The sequence below is a fragment of the Argentina anserina genome, chromosome 2, assembly GCF_933775445.1.
Source record: "Argentina anserina chromosome 2, drPotAnse1.1, whole genome shotgun sequence".
In the NCBI taxonomy this organism is placed as follows: Eukaryota; Viridiplantae; Streptophyta; class Magnoliopsida; order Rosales; family Rosaceae; genus Argentina; species Argentina anserina.
The window spans coordinates 8,326,359-8,346,178 of NC_065873.1; the positions used below are offsets into that span (position 1 = coordinate 8,326,359).

General features: G+C 37.8%; 1 protein-coding gene across 1 annotated transcript; it reads right to left on the reverse strand.

Annotated features, from left to right (window-relative positions):
- Positions 1-230: 230 nt before the first annotated feature.
- On the reverse strand, positions 231-10,462 carry LOC126783792 (uncharacterized). Its single transcript, XM_050509328.1, has 3 exons — positions 10,312-10,462; positions 10,159-10,224; positions 231-597 (listed from the first exon to the last, which is right to left on the reverse strand). Exons 1-3 carry the CDS (start codon positions 10,363-10,365, stop codon positions 550-552), a joined length of 168 nt encoding a protein of 55 aa, XP_050365285.1. The 5' UTR covers positions 10,366-10,462; the 3' UTR covers positions 231-549.
- Between the last annotated feature and the right edge of the window lie 9,358 nt (positions 10,463-19,820).

Sequence of the window (19,820 nt, forward strand, 5' to 3'; positions counted from 1 at the left end):
TTGGGCAAAGGTGAGGGGTCACATTGCAATGACATTCAAATAAGACATTAGAAGAGCTTATGTTTTTGGCCAGAGGGGATTACATTGGAGTCACATTGTTAGGAACAATGAGACGTACTGTATCCAGAGTCGCTTGCAACATCTAATTCAGCATGTTGAAAAAAGTACATATTTTTAGCGACCAAGGGGCTCAATGTGTGAAATACCAGCAATGCGGGACGATCAGTCACTCAAGCTCAAACCACATGATACGGAAATTGAAGCTTATTATCCATCATAATTACCTATTAATCAAGCGCCTATTACCCTCGAAATTTCACTAAACAATGGAAATTGAAGTGCATTAGAATAGGCGAGGTCAACAAATTGACCATCCTGAAGTACTGCAATTAAGATTCTCAATGCAAAATCACTACCTGGCAGCTTCAAAGCAAGGTTCGCATAATCCAAAAAACATCTGAGAAATGAAACATTTGCACAGTCCACCCCTATGCATTATTCCTATATCCCCAAATCCTCATTCACAACTTTTGATAGAACAAACCTGCTTCAGTGATGAGCCTTCGCTGCAGCCTTCTGGTGAGATTTAGCCTTGGCCTGAGGAGGACGAAACAAATAAATAACATAAGCATCAGTAGACGTCATATACTGACATGTAAGTGCATTGTGTACGTGTCTAATCTATTGAAAAAATTAACTTTTAAACAGAATCAAGAACCAGGTTCAATCAATAGAACATATACGAACAAGACTGTCGCTCCACAAAAGTCAAGAACCATGCGGGAAGTTTAACATCAGTGTCTCAAAGAAGTGCAGAAACATGAAAGAATCAACTTAACCTAGCAGCCTTCTAACAATAAAGTGCCAGGTCACATCGCCCATCCAATAGAATTAATATAGACTATACTCAATAATTTGAACACTACAGACTATACTAAATAATTTCAAAAATGACAATATAAGGGAAAACGTTGGAACCCGACAGCATGATGGGAAATATAGTATACAGAATTATGGTAATTCTTAACCTTGCGTTTTTATCTGTCTTGATAAATTGTTTATTCCGCTAATTGTTCCTGCCCCCAGTGATAAGAAAAGTGGGATCCCAACATTAATCATAAATTACTTATGTAAACTATTAACATTACTTCTATAATATCATTCACTTCCAGATGTCAACCTATTCGAGCACAATCACAATTTGTGTTGATGATGACGAATTATTTGAAACAAAAAAGTGAATAACACTTTAAAATGAGACGCTCCCAAAGCAAGAGCTAACAGAAAAACATAAGCAGATGACAAAGAAGGGGTGGGGTGGGGGGACCAAAAACATCTTCTGCTTCAGAAACCAAAGGAAAGAAGGACAGTCAGTTTTGAGGAAGGAACAAAGTTAAGTTTTGGCTAATGAAGGAGGCAAAGACAAACAAAGACAAGTGCACAAAAAAAAAACAGATAAGAAAAAACAAAGACAGCCAAATTTCATGATCAAATATCCTGCCATGATGTAGTTAGTCAACGTAGTCTAGCTTGATGGATTTGATTGTAAACAGAAGCATATGAATCTTAACCACATCAGGTCAAGAGAAAAACATAACAAGTCATCCAGAGGCAACAATATACAGGGAAATTTGACGAGACGACAAACCTTGAACATTTATTGATGTAACATAAAGTGATAAAACTATATATTAATTTCTGCTACTCTAAAGCCAAGGTTTTAGCTTCTACTGAGCATAAGTCAAGGATTACTGTTTTTTTTAAAGCTTAAGTGGCCTCAAACGATACCAGCCTGAACAGCCGATGATATTAAGTACTTACAGATTTAGACCCTGTTTTCAAATGAGCTCAAGCCCAAGTTCAAATGAACATTGCATCTCTAACACATTGTGAAGTAACATCTATCATACCAATGCATATATCTCCTAATAATAGAAAGCAAAATTAAATGCAAAATTAAGAAGCCCATATCAGCCACCGGAGTTAGCCTTGTGATTACAGTGTAAATAAAAGCAAAAATCCCATATCAGCCAAGTCAACAGCTCAAAAGATTAAAAACATGACCCTGCTCTTCCAAGTTTGAACAAACACTATCCATTAAAATCTAGCCACTGATCTCTCATTACCCAAAATTAAACAGATCTAATGTAGCATTTGTAACAGAAAATTAACAGTGTAACATCAGTGGGAAGCGTAAAATCACAAACTTAGTTTAGCAGCCTTCTATTTGTCCACCAATATCAGGTTGAAACAGCTAAATTTTCTAATAATAAAAGGGTCAGGTTATATTGCCCATCCAATAGAATTAGTATAGACTATGCTCAATAATTTGAAAACAGTAGACTAAACTTTAATTTTAAAACAGTATATTTACTATATTATACTCAATAATTTGAAACTGACAATACAAGGGAAAACGTTGGAACCCAACAGCATGATGAGAAATACAGTATACAGTATTACGGTAATTCTTAACCTTGCGTTTTTTTATCTGTTTTGACGAATTGTTTACGCTGCTAATTGTTCCCACCCCCAGTGATTAGAATTGAGGGAACCCAACATTTATCGTAAATTACCTATGTAAACTATTAATGACATTACTACTATTTTATTGTTCACTTCCAGATTTCAACCTATTCGACCACAATCACAATTTGTGTTGATGATGAGGAACAATTTGAAACAAAACAGTGAATAACATTTTGAAGATGAGAAGCACCCAAGGGAAGAGCAACTATATATTAATATCTGCTACTCTAAAGCCAAGGTTTTAGCTTATACTGAGCATAAGTTGAGGATTATTGTTTTTCTTTTTTAATGCTTAAGAGGCCTTAAACGACACCAGCCTGAACAGCCAATTATATTAAGTACTTACGGATTTAGACCCTGTTTTCAAATGAGCACACGCCCAAGTTCTAATGTAGCATTTGTAACAGCAAATTAGAAGTGTAACATCAGTGTCTCAAAGAAGTGCAGAAACAAGATGTTGTTATAAGCGCCTTTAGATCTTAATAGTTATTTGCGATATAAGCAAAGAAGAGTAAACAGAAACACACCAAAGTTATAGTGGTTCAGCTGAAGCCTACCTCCACTGTGATCTCTCTTGAGAGATTTATTAGTACTGAAGAATTTAGGTACAAGTACTTATTGTAGACCTTAACCTCTCCCTGTCTAGCTCCTATCTCTCTATCACCCTTAGCTCTCCCTTTAGGATTTCTGTCTCTGTCTCTAAAAACCTCCCTGCAGCCCTATTTATATCAATAGGGGCTGCTTAATACAATATGGACTAGGATTACTAAACCTAACACAGATCCTAATAGAATATTGGAAGATATACTCTCCTAAAACATATAGAAAAGCTGTGCTAACTTATTTCCTTTCTAAACCTGGATTTGATTACTGAATCCTAACTCCAACATGCATCAACGAGCCAAAAACACAACAATCTCCACCTTGGTGAGTTGATACCAAATGATTGTTGCAACCTTCAGGATGTCTTGTATCTCTTGAAGTAACCCTGAACAAACCTCCAAGATCATTCACCTTGGCAATACTCCTCTTGCCTCATCGCACCTCAAGTGAGGAGGTGCTCCACCACAACTCAGCATGTTGTGACACTAAGCAAGTTCAAGCAGTGCTTGAACTTCTCTACAGAAACTGGCTTTGTTAGACAATCTGCTGCATTGTCATTTGTGTGAACTTTCTCCACAATAATATATCCAGCTTCTATCCAATCTCTGATCCGGTGATAGCGAACATCAATGTGCTTTGTCCTTGCATGAAACACTTGATTCTTCGCCAAATGTATGGCACTTTGGCTGTCACACTTCACTACCACACCTTCCTGGTGAATACCAAACTGTCCTGCCAGTCCATTCAACCAAATAGCTTCCTTAGAAGCTTTTGTCAACGCCATATACTCTGCCTCAGTAGTAGATAGAGCTGTAACCTCTTGAAGATTTGCTTTCCAGCTCACAGGCCCTCCACCACAAGTGAAAACATAACCTGTTGTAGACCTTCTTCTATCTAAGTCTCCTGCAAAATCAGAGTCAACAAAACCAGCCACACAAGCTTCTTCTTGTTTTCCTTCAAACTTGATTCCAAACTGCCTAGTTCTCTTTAAGTACCTCAGAATCCACTTCACTGCTTCACAATGACGTTTTCCTGGATTTGACATGTACTTAGAGACAACACTCAATGCTTGAGCTAAATCTGGTCTTGTGCATATCATTGCATACATGAGACACCCTACTGCATTAGCATATGGAACATTCTTCATCGCATCAATCTCCTTTTGATTTGATGGCTTATGCTCTGCACTCAGCCGAAAGTGTGCAGCTAATGGGGTAGAAACAACCTTAGCTTCATCCATGTTGAACCGTTCAAGTACATTCATAATGTACTTCTCTTGTGACAGCCATATTTCACTTGTGTTTCTATCCCTTCTTATTTCAATTCCAAGGATCTTCTGTGCAGCTCCTAGATCCTTCATGTCGAATTCAGCCCCAAACTTTTCCTTAAGTTTCTGAATTTTCAACATATCTTTGCATGCAATCAGCATGTCATCTACATACAGAAGTAGTAGAATTACCTCCCCATCTTTGAATACATGGTAGTAAACGCAGCAGTCATATTGACACCTTGTGTAGCCTATCTTCAGCATGTATGTGTCGAAACGCTTGTACCACTGCCTTGGCGATTGCTTGAGTCCATATAGAGACTTCTTTAGTCGACAAACCAGATTCTCTTTCCCTGTTTCGACAAAACCCTCCGGCTGCGACATGTAAATGTCTTCTTCGAGGTCCCCATGAAGAAACGCAGTTTTAACATCCATCTGCTCAATCTCCATATCATACTGAGCTGCTATAGACAACAACAACCGTATTGAAGTATGTTTGACCACCGGAGAGAAAATCTCGTCATAGTCCACTCCCTCTTTCTGCGAATACCCTTTTGCCACCAGACGTGCTTTGTACTTTATGGCATCATCATCATGTATTCCTTCTTTCTTCCTAAACACCCACTTACAGCCAACAAGTTTTCTTTCTTTGGGTTTAGGAACCAATTCCCACACGGAATTCTTATGCAGAGATTCCATCTCTTCTGCCATAGCACCAATCCAACCTTCCCTTTCTTCGCTTTCTATAGCTTCTTGATAAGTAGTTGGATCACCTTGACTAATGGTCAGAGCATGACTCACATCTTCTTCGGTTTCAAATCCGTACCGTTGTACCTTATTTAAATTCCTCTTTGGTTTGTCAAGTGCTATGACTCGTCTCACTGGCTCAGGTTCTTGTGGGATGGGAGGATTTTGACCCCTACGTGGGGACTGCTCCACCTGAGCCCTAACTGGTGACTGTTGTTGCTGCTCTGGTTCCTCAATGGCTACTTGATCATTCCCTACTTGCTCCACTTGAGCTTGAGAATCTTCAACTGATCGTTTAGCTAATGATATCTCGATTGCTTCTTCATCTTTTTCAGCAACAGTCATCTTTTCCTCCTTACTATTAGCTTCTATATTTAACGGCATAGTCTTCTCATCAAAAACAACGTCCCTGCTGAGCACTTTTTTCTCATTGATTATATCCCACAACTTATAACCTTTTACTCCTCTCTGAAAACCAATAAACACACATTCAAGTGACTTTGGTTCCAGCTTGGTTCTTTCATCCTTGGGAATATGGGCAAAGGCGCTGCATCCAAACACTCTTAAGTTGGAATAATCAACTGGTTTTCCAGACCATACCTCCTCTGCACACTTGAAGTTAATAGCCTTTGAAGGTGATCGATTAATCAAGTAACAAGCATGATTAAGCGATTCTGCCCAAAACTCTTCAGGCAACCCTGCATGAAGCCTCATGCTTCTTTCTCTCTCCAAGAGAGTTCTGTTCATCCTCTCTGCAACACCGTTTTGCTGGGGAGTTTTCTTAACAGTAAAGTGTCTTGTAATGCCTTCATCCTTGCAGAATTGTAAGAACTGATTACTTATATATTCACCTCCATTGTCACTTCTCAACACTTTGATTTTCCTGCCCGTTTGGTTCTCGATTTCAGCCTTCCACTCCTTGAACTTTGGAAAGACCTCATCTTTTGACTTCATAAAGTAAACCCAAACTTTCATTGAAAAATCATCTATGAAAGAGACAAAGTATTTGGCCTTACCCAACGATTTTGTTGATGCATGCCCCCAAACATCTGTGTGAATATAGTCTAATACTCCTTTGGATTTGTTCTCACTGCTGCTCACTTTGAATGATACCTTGGTCTGCTTACCGAGTGTGCAATACTTGCAGAAGTCAAGGCTGCAACTCGTTATGCCTTCTAGCTTATCTTGCTTAAGTAATTCTTGCAGCCCCCTTTGACTCATGTGCCCTAGCCGTCTATGCCAAAGCTCAGTCTTGTCTTCTTCCGTACAAACTGATGCTCCACCTACTATTGTAGAACCTGTGAGTTTATACATATTATCAGGCTGCAACACACCTTTCATGTAGACCAACTGACCCTTTCCGACTTTGAGCACTCCATTGTTACCTTTATACCACAATCCTTCCCTATCCAATAGACTTAGAGAAATCAGATTTCTGCTCAAATGTGGAATGTGTCTGACCTTTCCCAATGTTCTGACAATGCCATCATACATTGAGATCTTTACTGTGCCGATTCCCATGATTCTACTTGGTGAATCATTCCCCATCAAAACTGATCCGGTGTCCCTCTCTTCATATGTGTCAAACCAATCTCTGTGTGCACACATGTGAAATGTGCAGGCTGTGTCCAAGGTCCAATGTCTAGGCGCGCCGGAGCTGGCTGAGATTGCAAGGAGTTCTCCATCATCGCTATCATTCCCAATAACGACATTGGCTGACTGAGAGCTTCCTCCAAGCATCTGCGCCTTCTTCTCCTTCCATTGTTTGCAATTTCTTTTCCAGTGGTCGGGTGAACCACATACGAAGCAACCATCCTTCTTCTTTTCTTTGCCTTTTCCCTTGGATTTAGACCTGCCCTTGTCTTCAAATCCACCACCTTTACTCTTAGACCTTCCTCTCTCCTTCCCTCTGACACTCAGTCCTCGTGCTTGGGAATTATCGTCTTCCCTTTGCATCCTGACATATTGTTCCAGGTTCTCACACACTCCTGCAAGTGTGATGGTCTCTTTGTTGAATATCATGGTGGTCTTGAAGTGTTTGAATGATGATGGCAAAGACTGTAGTAACATCATAGCCGAGTCCTCATCTCCCATCTTTGCCCCAACCTTCTCCAAGTTAATTATGCAGTTCTGAAACTTGGATATATGATCAGTAAGATCATCCCCTTCCTCCATCTTGAGTCCAAGGAGTTGTTCCTTCAAAAGTAGCTTGTTGCTGATGGTTGTACCCATATAAACGCTTTGCAGCTTGTCCCATGCCTGCTTTGCAGTCAGCTCCTCTCCGATCTGCAGCACAACATTATCAGCAAGATGCAACTCAATGCAACTCTTTGCTATCTTACACTTTTCTGCCCAATCTGCATCAGACATTGATGTAGGCTTTGATGCTTCAAGAGCTACATCAACCTTATGCTGGATCAGAACGTTCCTCATCTTCCTCTGCCAAAGCGTGAAGTTGTCCTTGCCATTGAATAGCTTTATGGACGCTCTCACCTCTCCTGCCTCAGCCATTCCTTTGCCAATCGACATCGCAAAATAAACCAGCTCTTGATACCACGTGTTGTTATAAGCGCCTTTAGATCTTAATAGTTATTTGCGATATAAGCAAAGAAGAGTAAACAGAAACACACCAAAGTTATAGTGGTTCAACTGAAGCCTACCTCCACTGTGATCTCTCTTGAGAGATTTATTAGTACTGAAGAATTTAGGTACAAGTACTTATTGTAGACCTTAACCCCTCCCTGTCTAGCTCCTATCTCTCTATCACCCTTAGCTCTCCCTTTAGGATTTCTGTCTCTGTCTCTAAAAACCTCCCTGCAGCCCTATTTATATCAATAGGGGCTGCTTAATACAATATGGACTAGGATTACTAAACCTAACACAGATCCTAATAGAATATTGGAAGATATACTCTCCTAAAACATATAGAAAAGCTGTGCTAACTTATTTCCTTTCTAAACCTGGATTTGATTACTGAATCCTAACTCCAACATGCATCAACGAGCCAAAAACAAAACACTAGAAAGAGTCAACTTAGCTTAGCAGCCTTCTATATCTCCACCAATATCAGGTTGCACAGCTAAATTTTCTAACAATAAAGTGCCAGATTTGATGCAGCACAGTAGCTGCTTAGGAACCAGGTTCACAAACTCTAAGAATTATAGGTTAAGCACACACTGATTTTAGGATTCACTTCCAGGCAGCCCAGGCTTCACACCCAAAACACTATAATTTGGGAATCTCTCCCAGGTTTCTCACCTTAATCCTATCACAGGAAAATTCAGAAAATACTCTGATATTCTTATTCAACATAACATATCTCAGCCTATTGGCTTTAACAGTTATTAATACTAGGTTCTATAACTGACACTAACTAGCTTTACAGACCGTTTAGGACTCTTGAAATTCAGAAACTGAAACATAAAGAATTAATAAATAAGAACTTAAACCCCTAAACTGAACAGACAAAAAGACACAAGTAGACTCTTGAAATCACACTAAGCCTAAAGACTCCTAGGATCATACTTCTTCTAAACTGCCAATTAATATCCTGAGAGCAATAAATCAAACCATAAAGAAATGCAATGATCAGCTGCTCTATTTTTCCATCTCTCTCATTCATAAACCTTGAAAGGTTTGGCATGATGTCCTCATCAGAAACTCTATCACTTTCACATCTAAGATAGAGTTACCAAATCTCTTCAATCATAAACATACATACTTAGTTTATCAGACCGGGCTCTGCTGTGGGTATCTTGTCTGCCTTTAAATGCCTAGCTGGTTTCATTGTGGTTGTGATTGACATATACAGTTTCAATTGGAATTGCAACATTGAACTACTTTCCTCCTTACTTCAATAATTGTTAAAATTGATACCTGCCGTCTCTAGGATCTTACTTATTCCCATGTTGTCACTATGTAGCACAGTACTACATGGAGATGATTAAATCTAACAGATTACTTTTTTCAATACGGACAAGGGATAAGGAAGCCAATAACAATTTCAAGTCCATCATCCCTGATGAATCAGAACCCAAGAACACATTATTTTGCAAAATGGTGCCTAAATTCTTAGTTTACATAAGAAACTCTTCAATCCTTGAAAAGTGAAAACCTGGTGGATCCAAATGTTTATGTATTGTAAATGAATAAAAAAGACAAACATATTCAAAAATCGAAATCATCAATTTTACTTTCAAACTGTTGGTACGATTCACTACTGTCTTGTATGTAGTACAGATATGAAGGCAAGGAAATGAATATGGTTTTCATGTAGGGTGGCAATCAAGCAGCTTTATTGCCATATCTTACTCACCATCAAACACTATTGTTTATATTGGAGAAGGAATCGCGGAAGAAAAATGACTTACTGTTTTGGAGGTCTACCAAAGTGTTTGATTAACAGTTTGATAGAGAGAAAATATGTTTAAATTAACAAAAGGTCCAAAATCATATATCACCTTATCTTCTCTAACATAAACAAACCGCCAGTGACGAAAATGATCATTCTTTTCAATTATGTTCTTATATTTTGCTCCTTTTCTTTTACCAAAAGCTTTTTACTTCAAACAGATGATATATACTCACCCCCATTTGAGAATTACTTTCCAATTATCCCCTCTATCATTCGAAGAAACAACAGTAAGCTACTGAGGACTCAGGAGTCGCACCACCAATTTAAGCTGCCTCTCATTGTCAAGCTATAGCCTTCATTTGATGCTAAACTCACATTTCTAACTCTCACCATAAGAACACAGAAACTTCATTCTTTCATTTCACTAACGAAATTAAAAGAGACTGATTTCAAACTAAATAACAGCCATTTGACACAAACATGACCCTGCTCGATCCTCCAAGTTTGAAAGAACAAAGCCGAACACTAACCATTATTCAAATCCAGCCACTGATTACTCAATACCAAACGAATCTTAATGCAGCATTTTTAGCATTAAGTAGATATGATTCAGAAGCCCAATCGAAAAGAAGAAGAAGAGGGCAAAAAGTGGGGTTACCTGGAGGACCTTGAGCTTGATGGTGCCATACACGAGTCCAAGAGAGAATGCGGAAGCACGAGCCACCTGAACCCATAATTTCCAATTAGTGCTAGTTCGTAACCAAATCTAAAATGACAAAAAAAGAGCAGTTAAATCGAAAACGAAAGAGACCAAGGCGAGGGTGCTGGTTCCAGAATACGGTCCTGGTCCTCGAGGCAGTGCCATGGAGACTGTTGGTAACAACTTTGACGAAGTGAATCGAGGTGAAGGAAATCTGTAAAACCCCAAGTCTTTGGTTTTTAGCCCTAACAGAGCTAAAAGCTCTTCCGCTGCTTTCTTTATATAGCAAACCCGCACGCACGATCAATGTATAGCCGGCACTTTGGACACGTACCCCTGCAGTTTTGTTTTTAATTCAAAGAAATTTTGTGGTGAATTTTTTGTTGGTACAATTTTTTTTAATTTAAGCCTGAGACCCTTGCGTGATTCTAAATAATGTCTATTGTAGGAAAATTATCTCTGTAATCTTCTGGTGTATCTTGTCATAATTAGTATAAATTAGTCTAGAACTCTAGACAATGAAAAATATATAATCTCTAATTCTACGAGATACTCAATGTAAGACCTTATTATCAATGAATAAATATGATATTTTTCTCTATATTTTGATGCGTATTACATTCTTGTGTAACACGTTATCAGCACATATTACAATATTTACCGTATTGTCAATTTTTCATTACTGCCTTACAAAATTTTATTAGTTTATCAGTAAATTAAATATATATGGTGTACATATCTAACCATATGTTATTGTTTTCATAAATTAATGATGATACAAAATTGAATGATGAGAGTCACTTCGCAACGCATTCGTGGAATCCAGCATGATCGTAGAATTAAGTAAGAGCAACATTTATACGTTGTATATTTGGAAAACAACCAAGTATGTTTTAATTAACGTTGTTGCTTTCATGCAATTTAAATTCTTTTGAATTTTGTATACAGGGATATGATTCTCTTGGTACCGAGTTTTAGGAGCAGTTGGGAGTTCCACTGTTACCATCTATAGTCGTTATGTGTAGCTACAAGTTTGAAAAAAATGGGATAAACATCGGTTTGCGACAGAAATTGTCGTTTATACCATTGGTTTGTAACAAAAATTATCACTTATACCATTGTGACAGAATTTTGTACGCCACGGTTTATTGATTGAGTTACCATATTTTGGGACTTGACCTCCAATTCAGTACTTGGAAGTTGTATCGGATTTTAATACTAATGAATATTCTCTCTTGTTGACTGCAACATGCGCCTGCAATTTGGCATAATCATGTTGGATATGTTTATGCACCTAGTCCAGATTAATTTTTTTGTGCAACATCGTTTCATTAAAAGACAGAAACATTATGGTCAAAATATACAAGAGCGAGATATGAGAAGTTTTTGAAACAAGACACTCATTATATGGAAGCACATAAGAATATCTCTCACTATTACTGTTACGACCTGAATCTTTTTGCCTCTTTCCCATGTTGAGAGTCGTACCAAATATAGCGACTCTAAAAGTTGACTTGTCGATGCATACGTTTTTCGGGAAAACTTCCTTCACGAAAATTGTAGGATTCGTCGATACAAATTCGTGGACATGCGGCACGTCTAAATCGGAGTTCGTGTGAAGAAGTTACGAATCAAAATAGGTATTTGGGCATTTTTGGAAAATGGTATAAATATGGAAATTAAAGAGAAAAAATGGGAGAAAATCAAAAATTTGGGTCAGGCACTGTTCACCGAGCCCAGAAAATTATCCCGCAAACATTGATTTTTCGCCGACTTTGGGCCGTCGGATCTCTACCGTCCGGCTACTCCAGACTGGCGCACTGGTCCCGTTTAAAAGATTGTTGCGTCCCTTGTCCATTGGTTGCAGCGTCACTAGCTATCTCGCCGCCGTTTTGGAGCGGTGAAGCCCGGAAGGTCCCCTGAAAGTGCACAATTTCGCTGATCTTCTCCTCGCCGGAACTCCCTCCTTCGGCCACCAATCGTGCCAAGAGGATATTGGCCCTGAGGAGAGCTCAGAGCACCGGTATGCGTAAATATACGGTGAGTGGACATTTATTTTTAAGTTATTTATTCTCTTGGAGTTAATATTTTATTTTATGAATGTTTATTTAGAAATGAGATTTCCAGGAGATTGTGAATTTATTTTGGTAGTTCTTTCAGAAATGATATTTATGGGAATTTACGATTTATTAAGAAATTACCGAAAATAGGATTTCGGAAAAGTATATAATTCTAATTATTTTGTTTATTTTATTTTAGTTTTATTCCCTTATTTTGTGACATGTGAGACATGTCGGGATATATATATATATATATATATATATTCTATTTTGTTATGACGGTTGGAAATTGTATGTGGTATTATTTTTGGTCATTTAAATGAGTTGAACTACGAGTGGCTTGATCCCTTGTTAAAAGGGTACATAGGCAGTCTGACCAAGGTTTGGGTGCAGCCACCATTATATAGATTAAATATCGGTTAATTTTCCTATGTTGATGATGATCGATATATTGTGGGTTCGTTTAATTTTGATTGCTATGTGTTTGTATCGATTGATGGTAGATAATTTTATAATACTTGTATCGGTTTTTGGGTTATAGTTGCATATTCGTGGTAGGGTTGTGATATGAATTGACTGGAGCAGTATTATGATATCCCTTTCCGCTTGGGCGACGATGTGATATTCAGAAATATCACGAAAGCCCAATAATGAGAGTATGGGAACATAGTATTTTACATATGATATGGCATGATCACTTTAATGAGGCCAGCGGGGCTAGTTCATTTTCTATTATTGATATTTATTTTAGACTAGCGGGGACTAGTCGATACATGTGAGATGTGTTGTTGATTATTTTCGTGAGATTGAGATTCTCAAAAATTGTTAAGATACTTTCATCGTTCGAGTAACTATTGAGGGAATTATATTTTATGGGTTGACTAATGACCCTTGTAGTCTTATAGTGGGTTGGATGGTTGTAGTTTAAGATGAGCTACGAGCTCCAGGGGTCCGATGATATTAAATAACGATTAATGCGTAATGATTACTGCGTACTCTGTAAGGTACCTTGTGTTGTATTTTTGAATTGTATTTATGAGATGTGATTGTGGAGTTTGGAAATTTTGGAGAGCATGGTGGCTCCAGGTGTTGATGTTGAATTTGAGATATTGGGAGTGTTGTTTTGTGCATGTATGGTTGACTTCTTTCAGGGGAGACTATTTTGAAATTTTGGTATATCTCATTTGATAGTGGTCCCTGCACGATCTGCTTCGATATTAGGGTAAATTTTGGGGCTGGTCGTGTTAATTACTGATTTCAAAACAATTATACATTGTGATATATCGTTATTAAGAACGTCTATAATAAACCCTGTAAAATATCATCGTTAGTATAAAATAAGCAGGGATCGTTCAGTCCGGGGAATCAAAGGGGACTCAAAACTTATCATGTTATTGGGTGATTTGAGATTGATTATAAAACTACTACTGAAAATAAATCCTAAATTACTTATATACAATTGATCTACCACTCATCACATTACCAAACACGAAATCTACTCATGAACATGTAAGACACGCACAAAATAACTAAGAGGCAGCAAGTATATTTCGAATCAATTCAAGTTCATCTTAATTCTAATTCTAATTAGAGCCTGAAGCGGTTCATCTAATTGTTAAGGCTTCATAATTATTTTGAATCAACGAAGCGTTCAATCCTAAACATATGCGAAAAAGAGTCGAACTTCACGAAGCGTATTAGTTAAACACAAAGAAGCACATAAACACATTAAGTCGAATTGGAAACATATAAACATGCATGACGTCACTCATCATGTTTAAGCGTGCAAATTCCTAGAACTATCACAACCCTATATAAGTAGCAATAATTGAGACACAAAGCACATAACTCGATCAAAGACTACTTTGGTGAATGAAATTGCAACCCAAGAAGAGCCATAGCCGTGGCTTCCTCAAGCATTGATTTTGATGCACAAGTTCAAGGAATTAATCAAAATAAAACCTAAATATAAATCGAAAACTCTACTGTCCCTAATCATTATACACGGCATCCATACATAAATATGAGTTTATACAATCAAAACATAAAACCAAACAAGTTTGAAATTATGTTCTTCATATATAAAACCGAAAAATACATTCAATAATCCATATCATAAAACAAAAGAGTAAAATACAAGCCATGGATGAATCACACTTTAGAAACCTCGAAGAATCCGACAAGGATAATGAATTCGATTATGGAGGAGGAAAGGAATAAACACGGTTTGTGGTGGTGATGGATGGTTCTTGTGGCTTGAATTTTTTGAATGTATTTTGGAGGAGGTTTGGCTTAGCTTTGTGAATGAGAGGTGATACCAATGTGTAGGAATGACATGCTATTTATAGAGGAATAAGTGAGAGGGGCTGCATAGTAATGGGCTGATTTTCTTTTTCTTTTTTTTCTTTCCTTCTCGATTTAACGATGATCATCTTTGTTGGTTACATGCATTCTCCATTCTTCTAGGCCACATGCATTCTTCCGAATTATCTCTTAGTTCTCTCTTTCATTTTTCTTCTTTTGTTTCCTTCTTTTCTTTTTCTTTCCTTTTAATGACCGGATGAACCTTCCATCATTTGAGGCTGCATACTTCTTCGTTTTCATCTCATTCAGAAACTAAATTACTTCTTTCCTTTTTCTCTTTTTGTTTCCTTCTTCTCCTCTTTCTTTCCTTAATTTCCAAGCCATTATCTCTTATTTAATTCTGAAATAAGGAAACATAATAATAAATATAAATCACAAATGACATAAATGTCGAATAAAAATCCTAACCCAACTAGGTTTCCTAGTTCGACAAGGAACACTACTCTATAGTAATCTCGACAATTTCTGCATTTTACACCCGTTTTAACACCAAAAGGCAATCAACGCCACCAAATACTCCTAACTCAACTCAATGATTCAACACTACAATAATAAAGGCTAAGTAAAGTACAAATGGAGGTAAAAACATGTTAAGAACGTTGCACAAAGTGCTTCTATCACATTGTGGTTATAGAATAAAAATAATGAAGTATAAAGCTTCGGTTAATAGTCTAAATGACTACATATCAGTTTATTCCCAAGTCTCTGTGATTGTTGAAACCGAAAAAAAAATAGAGAAAATTATTTTTGGTAAAGAAATAAAAGTAAAAAGAAGCATATTGCCTCTAAAAGTCATTAAACACTTGTCTTATTCATATGAGATACGTACAAAGCTAGTGGACTTTGATTACAACTCGAACAAGAAGGTGTCATAATGAGATCAAAGGCTACGCCACAAGAGACCCATTCAAATACAACCTTCTCAACAAGTACACAATATATAAAGGAGCAACACCACCGTGAAGAAAAAGAAAGAGAGAAGGGCGACGAGATAAAGAGATACATAGAGACCCTGCAAAGATACCAGAAGACAAAGTTCGTTCTCTGCAAAAGGTTCGAACGATGTCCTCTTTGCTTTCTCTTGTTCTTGTTACAGTTCTGTTACTTAAGACCCGGTTGCTTTCATAATCCCTCGCGGATGGTTCTTTGTCTTCTTGGTTACTATGTTCTTGTTACGATGATCGATGGTTACTTGACTACAGTTACTATGGTTACTAGTTCTTTTGTGACTTGGCTTTATCTTGGTGGCTTTACACTATGGTTCTTTGATTACTTTGGATACGATAGTTCTCTGATCATTATGGATACGGATTCCTTATGATACTTTGGTTACTGGTTCCTATGGTTACTTCAGGGTTCTGGTTCTCTTGTTACTTCGCTTTGCATACTATGGTTACTTGGCTCTGGATACTACGGTTACTGGTTCTATGATACTATGGGCATTATGGTTCTATGAATACGATACGGTGGCTACTCATTACTATGGCTCTGTTCTACGTGGTTCTGGGTCACTATGGCATTATGGTTACGATAACGATCACCATTTGATTACTCTGTTACCACAGCCTGATCCTACAAAACCAAACACATAATCCATATGCAAAAGTACACCACAAAATCCATCACTATCACTATCTCGACTTTCCGTTAACCATCATAGTCAAACAACCTGTCCAAAATCCATGTTTCCTTTCTAAAAGCACCACCTAGTATCCAACCCTCAATCACCACAACCAAATATAGCATGTGCTACGTTCCCCGTACGTGAGACCCTGAGGTTGCAATGGGGAGCAATGTATCAAATATAAAATATGGCACTAAGCAATATAAAAGAAAGAAAAAATTGAAACCATGTGATGAGAATGTTTAATTAAGCTACTGTGAGATCCTTGATTAACTAAAAGATGTGAAGAGGTGCCGCCATAGCTATAAAAAAAAAAAGCTTTCTTAGCGGTGCTATGTTTTTTTGTTTCAGGAACCTCAATCAAGTTTAATGAGACAAATCAGCGAAGCTTGAAGTAATTTAATCCACAAGGAGAGAAGCAAACTCATTATGACAAAGCTCAGTGACTACCTGTTCCAAAGTTTAGCGAAGAGATTGTCAAGTTCTCTGTAGCGTTCATCGAACAGGTCGTGGGCATCTGGTTGCTCCTTTACATTTGGGACAATGAGAAATAGCGATCCCTGACCATGATTCCAAATCGTATGTTTCTTGTTTTCTATGATGGGGTTCCAAATCATCGATGTGAAATGGCACCGCTTCGACCTCAACCACCGATGTACTGTTGGTCTGAGAATACAAATTACAAAATGAAGGGGTGGTCTTCTCTGGTCAAGCATAGACACCACCTCGATTTTCTGTGCTTTATGGAAGCTCCTACGTGCCCATCTTCAGTCCGACTCTAATTCAGTTCTCGCCTTCAAGTTTCTCTCAACTTTGTTGCTCTGCTGATACGGCGACAGAAAGAACCAAATAGAAAATGTGAAGAATGATCCATTGAAGTGAAACGACGTATCTCTTTGGGCCTCCTACACATAAAATAATTGGAAGCAAGCCCATATTACAAAGGCCCATGTCTCACCTGAAACTCAAGCTCAAACTATCAATAACTTCAAAGTCAATGTGAAGCAGTGTAAATCCCATAATCAAGTCTCAAGGCCTAACTGCAAAGCTCGACACGAGTGTCCTAATCAAACCTTCAAATGTTCACTAAATATCGAGGCCCGTTGTAAAGCCCGACAATATTCCAAACTGGTCCACTACCCACTAAATTTTGAGGCCCATTGCAAAGCCCAGCAAGTACTCTACCAAATTGGGTGTCTAAAAAAATACGCTTGATGGATTCAAGTTCTACACACATCCGTCAACCTCAAATGTCGGTACAAAACTGAAAGCCAAATGTATAAACTACGGTCGGTTTGATCCCTCAAAAGGGGTACGTAGGCAATTTAGTGACTCACTAGATGCAACCACATATCTCAAATCGAATCCCTGACTCCACCAGTCAAATTCAGCCAATCCGAATCCCGAACGCGGCTAGTCAAATTCACAAAGCACAAAAAAAATCAAATCATTCCCAAAATGCTCGAAAGCAAGCTCGAGGGCTTTAAACCCCTCACATATGCCTCAAACACAAATTCCAAGTAAATGGGTCATCTACCCATTGGAATCTCAAAAACCCGGAACTATATGTGGTTTGATTTTCACAAGGGTATGTAGGCAATCTAGAATCAAATAATCTAGATGCAACCGCATCATAAGCACTATTCCAAATTCCAAAATCAAAGCCCTCGATTGAGTCATTCACTCATTGGAATGATAGGAGCACAAAGTGTGACGTTCTTAATGTATAAATGTCATATTCTTATGCTTTGTTACTTCATATTTAGTTGTTTTAGATTCATATTTGTCATTTGTATGTCTAAGTAAAGCTATGCCGAATTTGGATGAATTGATGATGAAATTGTGCTAAGTGTTAGAAATCCTTGTTGAGCTAGGATTCCTTACTTGACTAGGACTCTACTTTCATATTTTCATTCTTTCATATTTCTTAATCGTCAAATTCTTTTCAGGAAAGATAAATCATATTTGGACAAGGAGTAGTGATGCCGTGATGCATTCCTAGTGAGACAAGGAAGTCATGTCCGAGTTGGATAAGGAGAGAAGAGGTCGGCCTAGCTATTTCCTAGTTGAAGAAGGAGAGATGCCATGCAGCCCTATGTGTTTCTCAATTGGATTTGGTTTCCTACATCAAGTTGTATTTGGAGTACACGAATCAAAGTCCATATCAAAGAAGATTTGAGCTTCCCAATCCAATTCTATCTTCTATTTGGGACGGCAAGGCTATGTTTTTAACTCCTATATATAGAGGCACAACCTCATTGTTTAATGATCATCAATCCTTACACCAAAGAAAGCCAAACCTCTGCCCTCAAACACATCCTTGTTACTACAAAGCCATTCAAGCCGTAAACACCACCTTGTTCATCTCTATTCAATCCTAAGCCCTAAGTTTAGGATTTACATTCAATTAGAAGCCGTTCCCTTTGTCTTGAAGCTCCTAAGGAAGATTGACAAAGTGTAGCTCGTTTCTTCTCTTTTCAATGTTTGCGATTTGCGTGGTTCTTGTTGTAATGATTTTACGTTTTTGGTTGGTTCTTAGATTGTTATGTAATGAATGATTTATCAAATTTTATGAAGTAGTTGCGATTTCTTATTCAATGATTCTCTATGTATGTCGTGAGTTTATGATGCCATAATTCAATGATTCTCTTTCTTGTGTTTTAAACTATATGTGATTCAAGACCCTAAGTTAGTTTCGCATATATGATTTTCTAATGTTCTTGTTAACTTGTTAAAGTAAGTGACATGCTTAACTTGTTAGTAATCATTAGATGAATGACCAAGATCTGTTTCGATTCAAAGATGCCCTAAGTATTGTGAAAAGAAATATATCAATTAAGTGGTAGGATTGAGAATGCATGTAACTTTGTAATTTCAATGCCCTAAGCTAGGATTACATGAACATGTCTCGGGTTAGAGATGTCCTAAGCTATTTAATTTGATCTTGAGTTGTGTTGTTTGAACTCTAATTGACCCTTAAGGCTCGGCATGCATAAGATTAGAATAAGTTTCGTTGGTTGCTTTATGTGTAATACCCCGAAAATTCATATCTAATTTCCAATGAGTTTCCGGATACTATTAAGTTGGTCATTGTCCAATTTTATTACACGATGATGAAAACGAAAGGGTTTGAAATATTAATTGTTCAGAAACGTTAAATTTGACGAGTCTAAGAGTTAACTTTTGACTTATTGGGTTTTTTAGAAAACTTCTTACATGAAAGTCATAGAGCTCGTCGATACGAATTTGTGGATACGTGACACATCTAAATCGGAGTTCATATGAAGAAGTTACGAATCAAAAGGTATTTGGAAATTTTTGGAAAATAGTATAAATAGAGGAATTAAAGAGAAAAATGGGGAGAAAAATCAGAAATTCGGATCGGCACTGTTCACGGGTAGTGTTCACCCCGAAAAAATATCCAGAAATTCTCTCTCCCGAGCAGCCGACTATCAGAAATCTCCGCCGTCCGGCCACCATAGAACGGCGCACCAATCACGTTTGAAAGGTTGCTGCGTCCCCTATCGATTGGCAGCGTCACCCGGCATCTCGCCGCTGTTTACGAGCGGTGA

Excerpts from the sequence above, each read along its gene's own strand:
- LOC126783792 (XM_050509328.1), bottom strand. The coding sequence starts at position 10,365 with ATGGCACTGCCTCGAGGACCAGGACCGTATTCTGGAACCAGCACCCTC. Across the intron at positions 10,225-10,311 it reads GAACCAGCACCCTCGCCTTG|GTGGCTCGTGCTTCCGCATT; the intron begins GTCTCTTTCGTT and ends TTATGGGTTCAG. Across the intron at positions 598-10,158 it reads TCAAGCTCAAGGTCCTCCAG|GCCAAGGCTAAATCTCACCA; the intron begins GTAACCCCACTT and ends CGTCCTCCTCAG.